General features: G+C 42.8%; 1 protein-coding gene across 1 annotated transcript in view; it reads left to right on the top strand.

Annotated features, from left to right (window-relative positions):
* Positions 1-4,775: 4,775 nt before the first annotated feature.
* The window catches only part of mdn1 (midasin AAA ATPase 1), a 162,809-nt gene continuing 146,859 nt past the window's right edge, over positions 4,776-20,725 (top strand). Inside the window, exons 1-7 of the mRNA XM_033020868.1 lie at positions 4,776-5,048; positions 11,383-11,606; positions 13,535-13,759; positions 15,836-15,943; positions 18,321-18,513; positions 19,196-19,405; positions 20,241-20,372. Coding sequence (XP_032876759.1) covers positions 4,791-5,048; positions 11,383-11,606; positions 13,535-13,759; positions 15,836-15,943; positions 18,321-18,513; positions 19,196-19,405; positions 20,241-20,372 — 1,350 coding nt within the window. The 5' untranslated portion in view covers positions 4,776-4,790. The remainder of the gene's footprint in view (positions 5,049-11,382; positions 11,607-13,534; positions 13,760-15,835; positions 15,944-18,320; positions 18,514-19,195; positions 19,406-20,240; positions 20,373-20,725) is intronic.

The raw sequence follows: 20,725 nt of genomic DNA, 5'->3' as shown, positions 1-20,725 counted from the left end.
CATGACAATAGTAATAATCCAATACTATGAATGAAGATGTACACAAGTATAGATTTAAGGTGAAAGGAGAAAGATTTAACAGGAGCTTTTTTGGAACTATCACATGTGCTGCCAGATGAAGTATTTGAAGCAGGTACAATAACAATATGTTGAAGATATTTGGACAGGTAGATGGATATGGGAGGTTGAGAGGGACATTGGCCAGGAATGAGCAAATAGGACCAGTTTGGAGGGGACATTGGTCAGCAAAAGCATGTTGGGCTGAAGCATCCGTTTTGGCACTGAATTATTATGATTCCAAGTACTTCATTCCGCACTCTACTCTGTATGGAGAAGTTAAAAAACAAAACTGGAGAAAAATAAAATCAGTTAAAAAAGATTTAGTTACAGGATGACAACTTGAGTAAGGTGCCATCTGTTTCACGAAAGACCCAGGTGCAGTTGCTGATGTTTATGTCAGTATTGCCAATCTTCACGTGTATAAAAGAATTCTGTCCAAAAAGTAATTAAAGTCTCACCCACTGCTGTTCAAGTAGAAGGTCGATCTACATGGTACCATCTGAATCATTGCACAAGGGCTGTTCCATAGGTACAACTTGATAATAACCTTGAGGTGAGTGAACAGGAGGACAAAGAAGTGGGGGAAGAGCAAAGCTTTAACCGGATAGTAAGTGAGATTTTTGGAGACACTAGTGACTGAGGCTGTTGTAGATGAGGTTATGCGCAATTTTCCTTCTCCTGATAGTGTGGACAGGGGTGTGCTGGGGGATGCCCATACTGCCCCTCTCCACACAGACCTGGAGACCATCAACATGGCCGATATGGCCTGGTGACTCCACCACCTCACCAAGGTTAGGGGACAAGGTGCGAGTCCATAGAGACTTTGGGGTAATGAATGGTAATAGCTCAGCCGAATGGTCCAGATATAATTGGTATAAGTGGGCACAGTATACGGCACAGACATTGAAAGTACCACAATGCATAATATGTATTAAAGCCATAGGAAAACTACTGGCTGTACCAGAGCCTCATAACTATACACAATGTGCAGATTTCATGCAAAGTGTAGCACACTGGATGATCAGGCCTCAATGTCCAATACATTGTCTAAACGCAGCTGGATTAACACACGGGACAGTTGAAGCAAGAAGATGCACACTGGAATTTCACACGACTCAAAGAACCCTATCCTGAAGAGGTAGAAATTGCAACTGCAAAACAGTACGAGTGGTACTATGCGGCGAGTGGTTCACACCCAGTAGGAGAGTTCCCAGGTAATTGCGGTACAGTTTGGACATGCAATCACTCAAACACAGATCAGGTTGCCCAATATATGCCCAGGCCTAATCGCCCTGTTTCACTGCTAGATTGCATGACTGTTCCAGCAGCTGATGCAGCAGTAGCGGATAGATTTTGGATGTGTGGGGGTAGAGTAAGGAACACACTCCCAACCGACTGGTCTGGATTGTGTGCTAGGGTAATGTTAGCACGGTCCATCACCATCCTAAGTCCAAAGGAAGTGTTTGCCAAGACCCATAAGAAGAGAGCATTTGAGAACCTTCCTGAAGGAGTTTATATAGATGGAATAGGACAACCAAGGGGAATCCCCAATGAATTTAAAGCTAGGAATGCGATTACTGCCGAGTTCGAGTCAATATCATTTGGATCGCGCCTGCGAAAAATGTAGAATGGATTAACTATATTTATTACAACCAGCAGAGATTTATTAATTACTAAGTGGGACCCGTTGAGTCCCATGTTCACACGGACCTTCAATGCAATATTCCACCTCTCCACCAATTCCAATATTGGTGGCTAGTGGGGGGGGGGGGTGCTTTATGGAGCACTAGTATGGGTATTATGGGCAGAGGGCTAGTACAGATATTGTGGGTCAAATGGATTCTTGGGGTGACAGCTCAGTCACTCAAGCCTGATGTGCTGGCAGCTCACTCACGGCTGCTGGGCGAGCAGTTGACTTACGGCTATTCCTTGAAATTCCATTTCAAGCAAGGTGCAAGGCCATCAAATTCAAATGCAGTTTCCTGCCATTTCAAGCAAGGCCACCAAATTTGTGCAGTTTCCTACCACTTCAAGCAGGGTACAGGGCCACTAAACTCAAGTACAGTTTCCTACCACTTCAAGCAGTATGCAGGACCACCAAACTCAAGTGCAGTTTCCTACCACTTCAAGCAGTATGCAGGGCCACCAAACTCAAGTGCAGTTTCAGGCCACTTCAAGCAGGGTGCAAGGCCACTAAATGCTAGTGCTGTTTAATGCCATTTCAAGCAGGGTGCAAGGCCACCAAATTCAAGTGCACTTTCATACCATTTCATGCAGGGTGCAAGGCCACCAAATTCAAATGCAGTTTCATACCATTTCATGCAGGGTACAAGGCCACCACATTCAAATGCAGTTTCATATCATTACAAGCAGGGTGAAACCACCAGAAGACCACACACAGTTCAGTAGACATTCAGTGTGTTCAGTTGATTCACAGCTCAGAGTCGTGATCTCTCCCTCCCCCATCTTGCAGAGACTGAGCCACACCCACACTTCCAGGTTTTATAATCCCTTCCCCTCCCACTGGAAGGGGCGTGGCTTTCATGGCATGATTGACAGGCGAGAGATTCTCAACATTTTTAAACACTAATCGCATTTTATTTTTCATTGTTGGGAAGAATCCTATGCACCTGATGAGCGGAGGGGGACTGAGTAAGATGGCAAAGATCACAGCCGTAAGTGGTAGCGTTTTATCTAAAATCAATATAGTGCAAACAGGAAGTTGTTCAGTTACCACCACCAACAACCATTTGCAGTGCAGCATTTCAAAACAGTTACCACCACCAACAACCATTTTCAGTGCAGCATTTCAAAACAGTTACCACCACCAACAACCATTTTCAGTGCAGCATTTCAATGCAGTTATCACCACCAACAACCATTTGCAATGCAGCATTTCAAAGCAGTTACCACCAGCAACAAGCATTTGCAGTACAGCCTTTCAAAGCAACCACATTTTCATTTTTAAACCACATTAAGGGCACTCACAGTTGAGTAGACATGTGTTCAGTGTTATTCACAGCTCAGAGAGACTTGAATAACACTTCCTCCATCTTGCAGAAACTGAGGCACAACACTTCTGGGTTTTATAGTCCCTCCCCCCTCCCACGAGCAGAGAGAATGTCAACATTATTTAAACATTAATAATTACTTTATTTTTCATCAATGGGAAAAATCCTCTTGTCCTGCACAGCCGAGGGGGACTCTGAATAAGATGGCCAAAAATCACACCCGTAAATTGCAGCGTTTTTTCAAAAATCATGAAACAGAAAAACAGGAAGTGGCCAAGATCCTACTTTTAGTAATATAGAAGATAGATAGATAGATAGATACTGAGGATGCACTATCAGCCCTAGGGGGACCAGCTTGATGCCACTAGTAAGATGGCGTGGCAGAACAGGCAGGCGCTAGATTGGTTGTTAGCAGAGAAATGGGGTGTATGTTTCTTGTTTGGGGAACAATGCTGCACCTATATACCTAACAATACTAGTCCGGAGGAATCTTTCACTAAAGCAATGGTTAAGTTGAGAAATTTGAGGAAAGAGATCAAGCAGAATGCAGGTTTTGGACATGACACCTTTAGTTGGCTGGTGAAAATGTTAGGCGGGTGGGGGGCATGGCTGACGAAGATGGGGGTGATTATTGGAGCTGTGTCTTGCCCTGTATTAAGTCTTTTCTAGTGAGAGTCACTGCCAAGCAGCTTTTGGTGATAAGGGATGAAGGTGAATACGTTCCCCTTAAGACGATAGAATACTATGATGATGATGTGCAGAACATGCCAGAGAGATATTGAACTATAGATTGTGCGGAAAACTGGGTCTTTTTCCCCACCCTAGTATAATGGGGGTGGGTTTTTAGCCCAGATATCCAGGGTTTTAGACAAAGAACACTATAAAGCTGCAAACCAGCGACAGGCCAGAAGCATTCAGGAGAGAAGGGGTGCGCGCTATTGACTGGGTCTCAACAAGGCCGTCAAAGTTGTCCCTGCTTTCAGGGTGAACTGGAATGACAGTCACAACCCCGGGAGACCGCACATGAATCCACAATTACAATTAGAAGGGCGCTGACCCGAAAAGTCGCCTCTCCATGTCCTCCAGAGATGTTGCCCGGCCCGCAGAGTTACTCCGGCACTGACTCTGCAACCTTTTCCCTCACAATCCTTCACTTACTTACGGCGTGATTATGGAGTCAACGATCCCCCCCGGGTTTCTTCTCTGGTCAAAGTAGAAGCAGAATGCACAAAGCGAAGTGAATAAATAAATAGCAACCGAAGAATTGCAACGACGGTGATGTTTGGCGCTAAATATTTGAGGCAAGGAGGAGGAGGAGACAGAGAGGAGGTGGTCAAAGATTACAGAGCGGAGGGTAGCTAATGTTGCGCCTCCATTTAAGAAGGGCTGCAAGGAAAAGGATGCATTTTTGGACGGCAAATCAGGCAGGACCTTTACCATGCATGGCAGTGCTCCGGGGACATGTTGGAGAGCAGAAGCATCTGCAGCAAAGATCCCGCTATAGGATCTTTGATCTGCAGTTCCTTCTGACACAAATACTTATAGCTCTGGGTTGGTTGCCGGAGATGCATTGGTGTAAAATTGCATTGCATTTCCTTTGCATTGCATTTTGAAATAGTTGTGTCGGCTGGTGTGTGAGTCTGCAGCAACGATCCTGGTGCCTTTGGTCTGCAGCAAAGCCGAGGTGTTTAAAGGGCATCCCGGGACAGGGTCCAGCTGATGCCCCGGAAGTGCTCTACTCGCTGTGTTCCACGTGTGTCTGTGCAGCGGCGGGGCCCGCATGTTGCTGGCGGCGGCGGCGGCGGCGGCCTGACTGACAGCTCCTCTCCCTCTCTCTCCCTCTCCACCGGCTCCAGCTCCAGCCCACAGTCCGCTAACACCATGGGCGACCAGGCCCTGCAGCTGGCGGCCCTCCCCCTCGTCGCCAAGTTGAACGAGAGGAGCCGCAGCGAGCTGAGCAAGTACTTGGCCAAGCAGGTAAAGAAAATGCCGGGACGCGTCGCCCAGGCAAAGGGGGCAGAGAGGGTATGAAGTGTGAGGCACCGGGTGGAATTGAATGCACCGGGTTGTCTACTTCAGACATTGTGGATTGTACCTGATTATGATTTGGGCAAATTGTTTTGCAACGTGCTCGTATTGCATACACGTACAGATATATTTGCAAAATGTTAACAATTTGCAATTAGATAATGCTGGAGTAACTCCGCAGGACAGGTAGCATCTCTGTCAGGCTGAAGAAGGGCCTCGACCCGAAGCATCACCCATTCCTTCCCTCCAGCGATGCTGAGTGACCCGCTGAGCTACCCCAGCTTTTTGTATCTATCTTCAGTGTAAACCAGCATCTGCAGTTCCTTCCCACACACTTAGCAAATTTCAATTGTTTTGCAAATACATCTGTGCCTCCATGTATGTATAGGTTTGCATTCTGGTGCATTTCATTCAGCATAATTACTGACAGGAGGGACTTTTGGATTTATCATCAAAATTATTAGCTGCTTGCTCAATATGAATCTTAAAGTGAGCAATCCAGAAATGGGATCGAGTGGACAGTGTTTTGAGCAGCATAGTTCCTATACCTTTTTGTCATTTTTGAAATGATGCTTAGGTTTCAGGTTGTTATGTTAGGTTGTCAGGTTGCTAATGTTATTTGAAATTAATATTTTTGTGTAATATATTTTGCTCTCAGAATTTGCAACGGTAAATTGAAGGCAAAATAAAAAGGCACAAAGTGCTGGAGTAACTCAGCGGGTCAGGCAGCATCTTTGGAGAACATGGAACGTAAAATTAAAAACAAAATGCTGGCAGATCAGTAGGTCACACAGTGTTGAAAGTAGGAAAAACAGCTAGTTTAGTTTCGAAGACCGTTAGAAAAAAGGAAAAGATTTTGTAAAAGTAGTTTCAAGTGGAAAAATGCATGATAACTATCAACCTGCTAAATAGCTCCAGTATTTTCTATTTCATGGTTCTAACACTTCCAGGATTCAGATATTGTTTTTGAATATTTGACTACTGAAAATTGGGCTGTTGGGTTGTATTAACTTTCTGTTGCAGTCATAGTTATTGCTTGATAAGGTTTGTAAACATAATATAGTGATAAAGGGAATTGAGTAGGAAAGAACTGCAGCAGCTTCTTCTTGTGTATGGCGTGCACAGCCTAAAGTTGTAGATCAAGGGTAGGCATCTAGGCCAGGACAGCATCAGTTGCTGGGTGGATGACTTTGATGCCACCAGGGAAAAGCCTCAGTGGGCAGTCATTCACGATGTGTGGGATGGTTTGGTCTGGATGTCTGCAGTCGCAAGTAGGGCTATCTGTCATCCCCCACTTATGCTGGCGATGAGCTGTTCTGGTATGGTGGGTGCGGATTCTGTTCAGGGTTAGCCATTGCTTGCGATGGAGGTCAAAACCCGGTGGTTTCACTGTGGGGTCTGTGATGACCTCTCCATTGTTGGTGTTGGCATCTTTCCAGGCTCTGCTCCACTCAGTCTTGGAATCAGTCTTCCAGGGATTTAATGGAAGACCAGAAGGGTTTGCGGGACTTCAGGCGCATGTTGGGCAGATTGTTCAAGTCAGCATGGATGGGAAGGTCAGGGTTAGCCTCGATGGTGCACCAATCTTTCAACATCCTCTCCCTTCTGCGTATGCTGGGAGTGGCGATATGAGAGAGGACAGGGAGCCACTGCAAAGGTGTTGACTTAAGTGTCCCTGTGAAGAACTGCAGCATCTGCAGTTCTTTCCTACACAAAGAACTGCAGATGCTGGTTTAAATCGGAGGTCGATACAACATGCCGGACTAACTCAGCAGCGCAGGCAGCATCTCTGTAGAGAAGGAATGGGTGATGTTTCGGCTTGAGACCCTTCTTCACGTCACCTATTCCTTTTCTCCAGAGATGCTGCCTGTCCCGCTGAGTTACTCCAGGGGAATTGAGTAGTCTATTACATGATAATGAGGACCTTCTGAAAAATTCTTGCTGTCTCTTGGGTGCAAGGAGAAAGAGTAAAACAGAGTGTTGGTATATTTTATCATTTCAAAAGATCTCTGGCAGCATTTTGTACAAAACATGAAAGCATGGGGAGCAAATGAGTACAGAAATGTTTCTATAGAGTCGAGGTACAGTGCCCTCCATAATGTTTGGGACAACGACCCATCATTTATTTGCCTCAGTACTCCACAATTTGAGATTTGTAATAGAAAAAAATCACATGTGGTCTGAAGAAGGGTCTCGACCGGAAACGTTGCCTATTTCCTTCGCTCCATAGATGCTGCCTCACCCGCTGAGTTTCTCCAGCATTTTTGTCTACCTTTGATTTTCCAGCATCTGCAGTTCCTTCTTAAACATGTGATTAAAGTGCTCATTATCAGATTTTATTAAAAGCCATTTTTATACATTTTTGTTTCACCATGTAGAAATTACAGCTGTGTTTATAGATAGTCCCCCCATTTCAGAGCACCATAATGTTTGGGACACATGGCTTCACAGGTGGTTGTAATTGCTCAGGTGTGTTTAAATGCCTCCTTAATGCAGGTATAAGAGAGCTCTCAGCAACCACTTTCCTCCAGTCTTTGCATCACCTTTGGAAACTTTTATTGCTGTTTATCAACATGAGGACCAAAGTTGTGCCAATGAAAGGCAAAGAAGCCATTATGAGACTGAGAAACTGTTAGAGACATCAGCCAAACCTCCGTCTTACCAAAATTTACTGTTTGGAACATCATTAAGAACAAAGAGAGCACCGGTGAGCTTACTAATTGCAAAGGAACTGGCAGGCCAAGGGAGACCTCCACAACTGATAACATAAGAATTCTCTCTATAAAAAAGAAAACTTCCCAAACACCTGTCTGAGGTTACAGTTAGCCAAGAAGTATTTAAAAGAGCAACCACAGTTCTGGAAAAAGGTCTTGTGGACAGATGAGACTAAGATTAACATATCAGAGTGATGGCAAGATCAAAGTATGGAGGAGAGAAGGAACTGCCCAAGATCCAAAGCATCCAAAGCATCTGTGAAACACAGTGGTAGGGGTGTTATGGCCTGTGTATGTATGGCTGCTGAAGGTACTGGCTCACTTATCTTCATTGATGATACAACTGCTGATGATAGTAGCATAATGAATTCTGAAGTGTATAGACACATCCTATCTGCTCAAGTTCAAACAAATGCCTCAAAACTCATTGTCCGGCAGTTAATTCTACATCAAGCCAATGATCCCAAACATAGTGTTAAAGCACAAAGGAGTTTTTCAAAGCTAAAAAATGGTTAATTCTTCTTTGGCCAAGGCAATCACCCAATCTGAACCCAATTGAGCATGCCTTTTATATGGTGAAGAGAAAACTGAAGGGGACAAGCCACCCAAAACAAGCATCAGATTCAGATCAGATTCCGATTCATAAGCTAAATATGGCTGCAATACAGGCCTGGCAGAGCATCACCAGATAAGACAGTGATGTCCATGAATCGCAGACTTCAAGCAGTCATTTCATGCAAAGGATATGCAACTAAATATTAAACGTGACTACTTTCATTTATATGACATTGCTGTGTCCCAAACATTATGGTGCCCTGAAATGGGGGGATTATGTATAAACACTGCTGTAATTTCTGCATGGTGAAACCAAAATGCATAAAAAATGGCCTTCATTAAGATCTGACAATGTGCACTTTAACCACATGTGATTTTTTTTCTATTACAAATCTCAAATTGTGGAGTACAGAGGCAAATAAATAAATGATGGGTCTTTGTCCCAAACATTATGGAGGGGACTGTATCTAATGGGCTGAGCAAAAACAAACTACTGGAGAAATCCAGTGGGTCAGGCAGCATCGGTGAAGGGAAATGGTGATTCCGGTCAGGACCCTTCTACCAACCTGGAAGTGGTGGGGAGATGTCCCTGATGTAGTTGGGAATGGATTTCACAAGGGGAAAGAAGATAGTCAAAGAATGAGATGAATTCAGTGGGGCAGGAGCAGCAGAAACAAAGGGTGTAATAGGGTTGTGTAGGAAGGAACTGCAGATGCTGGTTTACACCAAAGATAGACACAAAATGTTGGAGTAACTCAGCGGGTCAGGCAGCATCCTTGGAGAAAATGAATAGGTGACGTGAAGAAGGGTCTCAACCCGAAACATCACCTATTCCTTTTCTCCAGAGATGCTGCCTGACCCGCTGAGTTACTCCAGCATTTTGTGTCTATCTTCGGCCTGTTGGGTGTCCTGTTTGTGGATTTGGGGTAGAAGATGGAAAAGGCCAATCAGGGTTGAGGAGCTATTAGGTTCAAGATGATTGCTGGAATGATGAGATTTCTGATGCTTGGGGAGAAGGAGGCCTGGTGTTCATTGGTGAGGTCATGGTCAAGGAGTAGGTATGAAGAGATGACTCAGCACGGTAGAGACCAGACCACAACAGCGCTGCCTTTGTCTGCAGGCTTTATGAGGTTGGGATTGATGTAGACTGAGTAGAGATGGTTCTTTGTACTGAAGGCAATATCATGTTGATAAGGCCGTTGAGACAAAAGCCAGGAAACAAATAACTTAGATGTTGCTATTATAAACCTGTATAAAATAAGCAGGCTTTTCAGACCATAAGCATATTCTTTTGAAGAATGATGAAGGAATACAAAATGTCCCAATTAAACATCTTTTGAGTAAAGTCATACAGTGTGGAAACAGGCCCTTCGGCCCAACTTGTCCATGTTCCCCAACATGCCCTGTCTATACTAGTCCCACCTACCTGCGTTTGGCCCATATCCTTCTAAATCTATCCGACCCATGTAACTGTCCAAATGGCTTTTAAACATTGTGATAGTACCTGCCTCAGCTACATCCTGTTTAAGCTTGTTCCATACACCAGCCACCCTTGGTGTGTTGAAAAAAACTTTGACCTCTCTATCTACCTGTGATGCCACTTTCAAGGATCATGTACATGTATTATGGTAAAGGTCCTGCCCTGATTTGCCGTCCAAAAATGCAACCTTTTCCTTGCAACCCTTCTTAAATGGAGGCACAACATTAGCTATCCTCCAGCCTTCTGGCAACTCACCCATATAATGATGATTCATAAATCTCAGTCAGGGCACCTGCAATCTATTTTCCAGCTTCTCACAATGTCCTCGGAGATATCTGATCTGGCTTGGGAGATTTATCCACCTTCATATACCCGAAGATGTTCAGTACCTGCTTGACTGTAAAACTGACTGAACTCAAGACACATCCATTAATTGTGGCAAGTTCCCCAGTCTTCACATCTTTCTCCACAGTAAACAGAGGAGAAATACTCATTAAGGGCTTGTTCATCTCCTTCAACTCCAGACGGCGATGACTGCTTTGGTTTCCGAGGGGCTCTATTCTCTCTTTAGTCGCCCTCTTTCCCTTAATGCACTTGTAAAATCTCATTGAATTTCCAATGTTATCTGCCAGAGCTATCAGTGTTTAAAGACCTGTTATGCTGCTGTAAGTAAGAATTGTGAACACAAACCAACCTCCCTTCCATTGACTCGATCTACACTTCATGCTGCCTCGACAGGGCCACCTGTATAATCAAGGACCGGTCACTCCCACATCTCCCCTCTCCCATTAGGCAAGAGGTACAGAAGTTTGAAAATGCATACCTCCAGTTTCGGGGGCAGTTTCTTTCCAGCTGTTAGCAGGCAACTGAACCTTCCTCTCACCAATTAGAGAGCGGTCCTGAGCTACCATTTACCCCATTGGAGACTTTCAAACTATCTTTAATTGGACTTTACTGGATTTTATCTTGCACTAAACATTATACCCTTCATCTTGTATCTGTACACTGTGGACAACTTGATTGTATTCATGCATAGTCTTTTCACTGACTGGATAGCACGCAACAAAAAAGCTTTTCACTGTACCTCAGTACACGTGACCATAATAATAATAAATTAAACTAATTTCATTGTTCTGTTTCGGTACATATGACAATTAAACACTCTTGACATCATATCCAATGCTGAAAATATTGGAATACTCAGGCAATTGTTTAACTGAAAGAATGATGATGCTGCTTTTATTGTCACATGTGAAAATACGCAGTGACATTTTTTTCTTACAGTCCAGTAAAGTATTGCCAAACCTAAGCACATTGTACAGAAATAGTCTACAAGAGGCGCCATGTTTTGGTGCTATTTTCTAATTCCAATCCGCGCACTAGTTCTTATCAGCGGTGCCTGATGAGACAGAAGAATGGGATTAGATGTATGGCAGTAGATTGGCAGTATATTGGGTTTGTGTTTTTCCTGAGGATCACATTGTACAATACACAATACCAACGACTAACAAGAAACATTTTGTTTTTCAATCAGATTTGGAACAAGCAGGATCGACAGTATATACTCAATGTCTTGGCTCAGCTGTTGCTGGATAAGGAATGCACACTGCTGATCGGACGCCATCTCAGGCCTCTGCTGTTGGATCTTCTTGAACGCAACGTGAAGGCGATCAAAGGGCCCGTGTTCAACCATGACCTGCACGAGCGGTTATGTGTAGCAATGAGCAAGCTTATTGATATCAGCCCTGATGTCATTTTGTAAGTCATCCCTCTTTCTTTACTAGTTTGCGTGTAAAGATCTGCATTGTACATTAACTTGCTAAGTAATTAGCTGCACTTTAACGCGTGAAGTTAAAGAACTCAAAAGATCAGCTGCTGCCTCACAGCACCAGAGACCGGGTCTGATTCTGACCTCGGGTGCTATGTGTGTGGAAGTTGCACGTTCTTCCTATAACCCTGTGGCTTTCCTCCATCTGCTCCCACATCCCAAACACGTGCAGGTTTGTAGGCTAATTGGCCTCTGTAAATTGGCCCTTTTGTGATGGGAGGGATGCGAAAATGGGATAACATAGAACTAGTGTAAACGGGTGTTTGATGGTCAGTGTGGACTTGGTGGACCGAAGGGCCTGTTTCCATGCTATATCTCTAAACTCAACTAAATCAGCTAAGTTGATTTTCTCATCCTGTGTTTTATTAAATAAATTGTTACTAGTTGGGGTCTTATTTACCTTTGTAGCATCCAGGTAATCTTTCATGTGCCCTCAAATGAGTGTTGGTAGACTGTCAACATAAAAGCACCAGTCCCTTTAAATACCAACTATCGTGATCGGGTGATGTCTAGGTGAAGACACTTTGTGATGAGGGACATTGAGACAACTTGGAATAGCATTCATAGATTTAGCTTTATTAATGTCATATGTACCGAGGTACTGTGAAAAGCTTTGTTTTGCATAAATGCAATTGTAAAACTCAAGTACAACAGATTGAGCAAAGGGGAAAAAAACAGAATGCAGTGGATATTTTTAAGGCAGAGATAAACAAATTCTTGATTGCAATAGGTGTCAAGGGTAATGTGGGGGAAGACTGGAAAATGGGATTAGGAGGGAGAGATCAGCCATGATTGAATGGCGGAGTAGACTCAATGGTCTATTGATGTCTATTTCTACCCCTATATGTCAACTGGTCTAATTCTACCCCTATAACTTGTGAACGTGAATATAACTCTCAGTATTGTAGCGTGACAATTCCATAGATCAGTGATTCTTAACCTTTTTGGCATATGTACATGCATATGCGAACAAAATACTGTATGTGTTATGTACCTTTGTTGGGTTCCTAAAAATGGACTCAACAAATGGATATGTTATTTTTGACCCCTTCCTGTCCCCCGGTAAAGCCCCAAACGATTCCCCCATGGGGGTCCTGACCCCCAGGTTAAGAACCACTGCCATAGATAATCTCCAATATCTACAATTGGGGAGAGTTGAATCAGACATCGTCTCTTTTACTAACCCTTTCTCCAACCCCAAATTTTACACTATAATTCAAACACGTCCAATCTAACATTTAACAGTCTTTTTCATCTCCGGCTATATCATATTAAACAGAGGAAAAGTGTCTACCTGTGCAACAGAATGAAATTTATCACGGAGCAAGCTCGGTACCAAGGAACAAATGTGTGCCAAGAGATTTTATTGATCCATTATTTTGGGGGGTTTTAAATATCCTATCTTGGTTAAAAGGCCATAAATGCCACCATTTATTGCCTATACTCTATCTGTTGATAAGATGAAAGTGATTCACTAGTTTGAACAGCTATAGTCTGTCATGGGTAGGGGATTGTAGAGGCAAGGAACTGCAGTTGCAGTCTGAAGATGGTCCCTGACCCGAAATGTTGCTTATCCATGTCCTCCAGAGATGATGCCTGACCCTCTGAGTTAATCCAGCACATTGTGTTCTACTATGGGTCGTGAATTTGAGGATTTTTGACCCGGCAATGTGGAAATAGATAATAATACATTGACAGGACAGTGTGTCGTGTGGCTTGATGGTAATGATGTTTCGATGCATCTGTTGCCCATGTCCCTCCGATAATTATTCTTACATAGGCTGTTCATATCGGGATATATTTGGGCAAATACCCAGCGATAATTTTGTAACTTCTGTAACATACTTGTTTTCTCAAGGTTTGCCCTGAGGTACTTTAAGGATTCTCCGCCAGTCTTTCAGAGATTGTTTCTGGAGAGTTCGGATTCCAATACAGTCCGCTATGGTCGGAAGCGAATGAAACTCCGAGACCTCATGTGCGCAGCGAGCAAATTCTTGAAGGAAAACTGGATAATGTTCAGTGAATTATGGGATTGGAGTGTGTGCCTTCCATTGTTGGGAAGCCATGATGCCTTGGTTCGTTGGTACGTCAAAAAACTCCATATATTTATGTTCAATTATTAGCATTTAAAATCCTCCAGTGCTGAAATTGTATTGAAACAGCAAATTGGGTGAAAATTCCCTTTATGTATTTTGATAATATAAGCAGAACATTCATTTTGGACATACTTGACAGATCAGACAATATCATAGGAGAGAGAATTTTGAGTCATTACAGATTGATGATGAAACCAGTGTTAATTCTTTCTCGATTAATTTTTCTTGACTTAAGTATTTTTTATATTTTACTTTTTTTTTTCATTTTACATTTAACTGTTCTTTCCTTTTATATTTCCAATTTAACCAGTGCTTTGAAACTATGAGTCATAGAGTGATACAGTGTGGAAACAGGCCCTTCGGCCCAAATTGCCCACACCAGCCAACAATGTCCCAGCTGCACTAGTTCCACTTGACTGCGCTTGGTCCATATCCCTCCAAACCTGTCCTATCCATGTACCTGTCTAACTGTTTTTTGAACGATGGGATAGTCCCAGCCTCAACTACCTCCTCTGGCAGATTGTTCCATACACCCACCACCCTTTGTGTGGAAAAAGTTACCCCTCAGATTCCTATTCAATCTTTTCCCCTCCACCTTGAACCTATGTCCTCTGGTCCCCGATTCCCCTACTCTGGGCAAAAGACTCTGTGCATCTACCCGATCACTCATAATTTTGTATACCTCTATAAGATCTCCCCTCATCCTCCTGTGCTCCATGGAATAGAGACCCAGCCTACTCAACCTCTCCCTATAGCTCACACCCTCCAGTCCTGGCAACATCCTCGTAAATCTTTTCTGAACGCTTTCAAGCTTGACAACATCTTTCCTATAACATGGTGCCTAGAACTGAGCACAATATTCTAAATGCAGTCTCACCAACGTCTTATACAACTGCAACATGACCTCCCAACTTCTATACTCAATATTCTGACTGATGAAGGCCAAAGTGCCAAAAGCATTTTTGACTACCTTATCTACCTGCGACTCGACATTCAAGGAACCATGCATCTGTATTCCTGGATCTCTCTGCTCTACAACACTACCCAGAAGCCTACCATTGACTGTGTAGGTCCGGCCCTTGTTCGACGTCCCAAAATGCACCACCTCACACTTCTCTGTATTAAATTCCATCGACCATTCCTCTGCCCACCTGGCCAATCGATCCTGATCCTGCTGCAATCGTGCACAACCATCTTCACTATCTGCAAAACCAATAACTTTTGTTTCATCAGCAAACTTGCTAATCTTTCCCTATATGTTCTCATTGATGTAGATGACAAACTATAACGTGCCCAGCACCGAACCCCGAGGCACACCACTAGTCACAGGCATCTAGTCTGAGAAGCAACCTTCCACCATTACCCTCTGCTTCCTTCCATGGAGCCAATTTGCTATCCATTCAGCTATCTCTCCTTGGATCCCATGCGATCCAACCTTCCAGAGCAGCCTACCATGCGGCACATTGTCGAACCCCTTACTGGTCAAAAATACTGAAAGTACATGAATATCCATATAGCATTGAAACATTTGAAAGTTGCAGGTGCTTCTCTGTACTAAAAGAACTGCAGAAGGGGAGAAAACAAATGTAATGTGTTGGGATGAATGACTAAATTCCGAGCAAAATCCAGGGTATGCACTTTTTTTTGTTCTCTTCCTTGACATTTAAATTCAAAAATACTTAAAGAATATAGTGATATTTTTCTAAACACTTTGTCCAAACAATATTGTTTGACATATGGAGAGATGCTGCCAGACCTGCTGAATTACTCCAGCATCTTGTGTCTTTCTTTGTAAACCAGAACCGGCAGTACTGCGTTTCTCTTGTTTACGAATTGCAACTTTCTCTTTTTCTCATATTTATTTCCAAAATATGTATTTCTATTTCTTTCAGAAAGAAAAGTTATCCAAAGTAAGCTTCAGGGATAGGAAGGGGGGAAGGGGTGCTGTTACAGAGAAACAACGAGCATACTTTGAGTTCAAAACAAAATTGTTAGCCCTTTTACTGAGACTATCTGCTCTCTTTGACATTATAACGACCTTGTGCATTTTCTTCATCTTTCAGGTATACGGCAAGATGTCTTGCAGTTGTAACAAACATGAGTGATGAACAAAAGAACCACTTCTTCAAAAAAATTCTCACTACAGAAGACCTGACAAATTTTAGACTGCAGTAAGCTAATCACTTCACAGTTAAATCAAAAGATATTGTAAAAACTCCTTGGTTTGGCTCCATTATCCTAGTTACATCCTCAAAAAATGCCTTGACTAATCTTCTGGAATATTTTGAGGATGTAACTAGGAAAATGGACAAGGGAGAGCCAGTGGATGTAGTGTACCTGGTCTTTCAGAAAGCATTATATAAGGTCCCGCGTTGGAGATTAGTGGGCAAAATTAGGGCACATGGTATTGGGGATAGAGTGCTGACATGGATAGAAAATTGGTTAGCAGACAGGAAACAAAGAGTAGGGATTAACGGGTCCCTTTCAGAATGGCAGGCAGTGACTGGTGGGGTACTGCAAGGCTCGGTGCTGGGACCGCAGCTATTTACAATATACATCAATGATTTGGATGAAGGGATTCAAAGTAACATTAGCAAATTTGCAGATGACACAAAGCTGGGCGGCTGTGTGAACAGTGAGGAAGATGCTATGAGAATGCAGGGTGACTTGGACAGGTTGAGTGGGTGGGCAGATGCATGGCAGATGCAGTTTAATGTGGATAAATGTGCGGTTATCCACTTTGGTAGCAAAAACAGGAAGGCAGATTACTATCTAAATGGTGTCAAGTTGGGAAAAGGGGAAGTACAACAGGATCTGGGGGTCCTTGTTCATCAGTCAATGAAAGTAAGCATGCTGGTACAGTAGGCAGTGAAGAAAGCGAATGGCATGTTGGCCTTTATAACAAGAGGAGTTGAGTATAGGAGCAAAGAGGTCCTTCAGCAGTGGTATAGGGCCCTAATGAGACCACACCTGGAGTATTGTGTGCAGTTTTAGTCCCCTAAATTGAGGGAGGACATTCTTGCTATTGCAGAGTGCAGCGTAGGTTCACAAGGTTAATTCCCGGGATGGCGGGACTGTCATATGCTGAGAGAATGGAGCGGCTGGGATTGTATACTCTGGAGTTTAGAAGGATGAGAGGGAATCTTATTGAAACATGTAAGATTATTTAGGGTTTGGACACGCTAGAGGCAGGAAGCATGTTCCCGATGTTGGGGGAGTCCAGAACTAGGGGCCACAATTTAAGAATAAGGGTAAGCCATTTAGAACGAAGACGAGGAAACACTTTTTCTCACAGACAGTTGTGATTCTGTGGAATTCTCCGCCTCAGAGGTTGGTGGAGGCTGGTTCTCCGGATACTTTCAAGAGAGAGCTAGATAGGGCTCTTAAAGATAGCGGAGTCAGGGGATATTTGGAGAAGGCAGGAACGGGATACTGATTGGAGATGATCAGCCATGATCACATTAAATGGTGGTGCTGGCTCGAAGGGCCGAATGGCCTACTCCTGCACCTATTGTCTATTGTCCAGAGAGAGAAGCTGTTAATGTTTCTGATCAATGACCATTGATTGGACTATTGCAGCGTTTCCAGTTTTATTTCACATTTCAATTTAATAGTAGCTTTCTTATAACTGCTGAATGGCTTCTAAATCCTTGCATGAACTAAATTATTTTATGAATTGGGGACTGAATGAACACTTTACATTTTTCAAAAACTTGACTCAAAAGCTTTTGAATGGGTTTATGGAAAAACACCAGAGTACCAAGTATCGTGTTACAGTGTTAAAGCCTTACAGTTACAAAGAAAGTGCAGATTTTTAAAAAGTGCAAGATCTGCAGAGACGTTGGTTGGGGGATCAGGACTAGGCCTTAGCTTGCGGGTGCAGTGTTCAGTAGTCTGATAGTCGTGAAGAAACTGTCCCTAATACTGGTGGCACATGCTTTCAAACTTTTGTTTCTTCTGCCTGATGGGAGAGGGGAGTAGAGGAAATGACCAGGGTGAAAACTGTCCTTTAATTGGTTAGCTGCTTTAGCACATTGTAGTCTGACGATGAAGATTGTCAAATATAAGGCTTTTAGAATTGGTAGTGCAGCAAGCTGGCAAAGTAGGCTGCTTTTCCCCCACAAAAATTATGCTGATTTGTAAACTTCGTACACTTTGATTTGTGGTACCGTCTAAGGGAAAATGATAGTTGTCCATTGTATTGGATAATTGTGAAGAAGGCTGTGATGTAGATAATTCCCACTTCATTTTTTTATTATTAAGCTGGACTTCAGCCGCACGTTCCTTTGTCATGAGGACATAGGAGGATTGTACCTGTTTTTTCTCGTTTAATTTTTGGTTCGGCAGCACAAATATCAATTAATGTAAACGGAGAAATAGAACACAATTGCACCATATATATTTAGCTCTCGTTCTGTACAGGAATTTTGAAAATGGTTCTACTTTATTTTGTAGAACATGCTTGTGTTGCTTATTTCTCTCACTTTACATTCACAATTAACAGTTTATGATGAGAAACTTATTTTTGCTTCCCTTTTTATTTCATAGATTATTGGAAGATGACATGTTGCTGAATGTGGAGAAGGCCTTGGTACTGGCAAATTCCAAAACTGGTATTTGGCAGAAAGAGAAACAACAAAAATATACCCAAGGGCACGTGTTGTCTGGAGATTTGTCTGAGAGTGTTGTGGTGGTGTGTGGAATCGTGTTACCACGGAACCAACTCGCCCAAAAGGACCAGGTTGGCATTTACTTGTCTTTTTAACAAGAACACTGATTCCATTGTGGGGGTTGTATTATGCCTTGCCAAGTAAAAATTACTGGCAGGAAATAACCAGAAAATTAATGAATATTTGTGGCCATCTTCATCAATGTATACTTCAGTTATATATCTGCAGCTCATTATGGTATGGACTAGATACTTTTTTTTAATTGCAGTCCCCTCAATGTTTTTAATCTTCTTTTCTGTTTTCTGATTGCTCATTCTGTTATTTTGTTGAAGGAACAACAATTTTTCAATTTTAACTTTTAATAATGATTAAAACAGAAACAGCCCCTGTGGTCCATGCCAACCAAGGTGGCACCTGTGCTGGTCCCATTTAGCTCATTGTCCTCTAAACTCTTTGTTTACCTGGTCACATTTATTTTAAAAGTTGTAATTGTATGTGCTTCTATAGCTTACTCTGGCAGCACATTCCAGATACAGACTACCCTCTGAGTGGTCCCTCTTAAATCTCTCCTGTCTCAACTTTAACCAATGCCCTCTAGTTTTAGCTTGTTCCATGCACTTAATGTCAAAAAATTGCTCCCCCCACCCCCTCCTGTTCTCCACTCACCTTAAACCTATGTCATTCACTTCTTGATTCCCCTTCTTGGGATTTACCTTATTTTGGTGATTTATTTATTTTATCCTTTCTCTGCAGTGCATCAATAAGTCGCTTGTGTTGGTGGCTTCGACCTACGGTTACCTGCAGAACCTGGCGATGGCGGTGTTGTCCCAGAATGCGGTGTTGCTAGAAGGGCCAATTGGCTGTGGTAAAACTGCTTTAGTAGAATATTTGACAGCGGTCACGGGTCGACAGAAGGCTCCTGACTTCTTGAAAGTACAACTTGGAGACCAGACTGACAGCAAGGTATGAATTTACTTATGCGGAGTCAATGTTGAGGTTTTCTTTTCTTTAAGTTCTGGCTTTTGTGAACCATGGCCTGACTCCATGGAAGTACACAATTAATCCAATTTTTTAAATATAGATTTCTAACTCTTCTACTTAGTTGTGATGGGCAGCCCACTTTGTGGGTGGATCATGAGTTGAATCTTATGTTGCAGCACAGTCCAATAATTCTATGCAAGTCATTAGGTTGTTTTATAACATTTGTAAGATTGATTGACTTGTGCAAATAGAATTTGGCAAAACAGTTTTTTTTTTGCAGATAACTTGTCTTTCTATTTTTTTTGAAGTTGTGCTTATGGTAGCCAAATCTTGACTTTATTTTGTCTCTTCAATCTGCTGGTATCAAAGTTTTCTCAACTATTTCATTGGGGTTCCTTGAAGATTCAGGTCAGGTCAGGTCGGGGGGGGTTGGTGTTCCCCCTGCCACGGATAGTCGGCGACTAAACCGTCTCCCAACCTGGTTTGCCAGGTGAGGAGGGGGCTGTGGACCCCCAGCAGGACCAAAAACAAAACCTGTCAAAGGGCGGATGAGCTCCTAGCGAGCCAGCGGCCATCCACACTTCATTAGAAGTTGCGATCACTGTCGTACATAGCATTGCGAGGCACCATGCCCATTGATGTTTTCAACAATGATGATGATGATCCTTGAAGATGCATAAACAAGGGGATTGTTCGACTTGTACTTGGTGTTTTTAATTTTGCATTTTCATGAATAATCTTGGGAAGGATATAAAATTGCATATTTTAGTTGCTCTGACTGAACTACTTTTGTTTAAATTGCTGCTACATTTTATAGATGTTGCTGGGAATGTATCGCTGTGCAGATGTTCCTGGGGAGTTTGTTTGGCAGCCTGGATCACTGACTCAAGCTGTGATGAATGGATATTGGCTTCTCCTGGAAGACATTGACTATGCACCACTAGATGTTGTATGTACTACCTCTATTATACTTGAGTTAAGGGGAAGTTTTGATTTTAAGAATGAGCGCTTTTTAACTTCAAGGTTGGGTAAACTGGAGTTATAGTGGTGTGAAAAGATAAGAGGTTTCGTCGAAGTGTGCAAAATTCGGATTAATTTACACCATTAGATTATAAGAATCAAAGGAGCAATAGAAAAATGAGCACTTCAAGCCTGCTGTGCCATTCAATACAATCATGATGCTGTGCCATTCAATACAATCATGACTGATTGCCCCAGGCCTTGTATCCTCGTCTGGGCCAGTTCCCCAAAGCCCACAATTATCTGATCTTTAAAAATATTTATTTTCTCTTCCTATTCCCC

This window comes from Amblyraja radiata, chromosome 5 (genome assembly GCF_010909765.2).
Source record: "Amblyraja radiata isolate CabotCenter1 chromosome 5, sAmbRad1.1.pri, whole genome shotgun sequence".
NCBI lineage: Eukaryota > Metazoa > Chordata > Chondrichthyes > Rajiformes > Rajidae > Amblyraja > Amblyraja radiata.
This window is presented reverse-complemented; position numbering and strand designations above follow the sequence as displayed.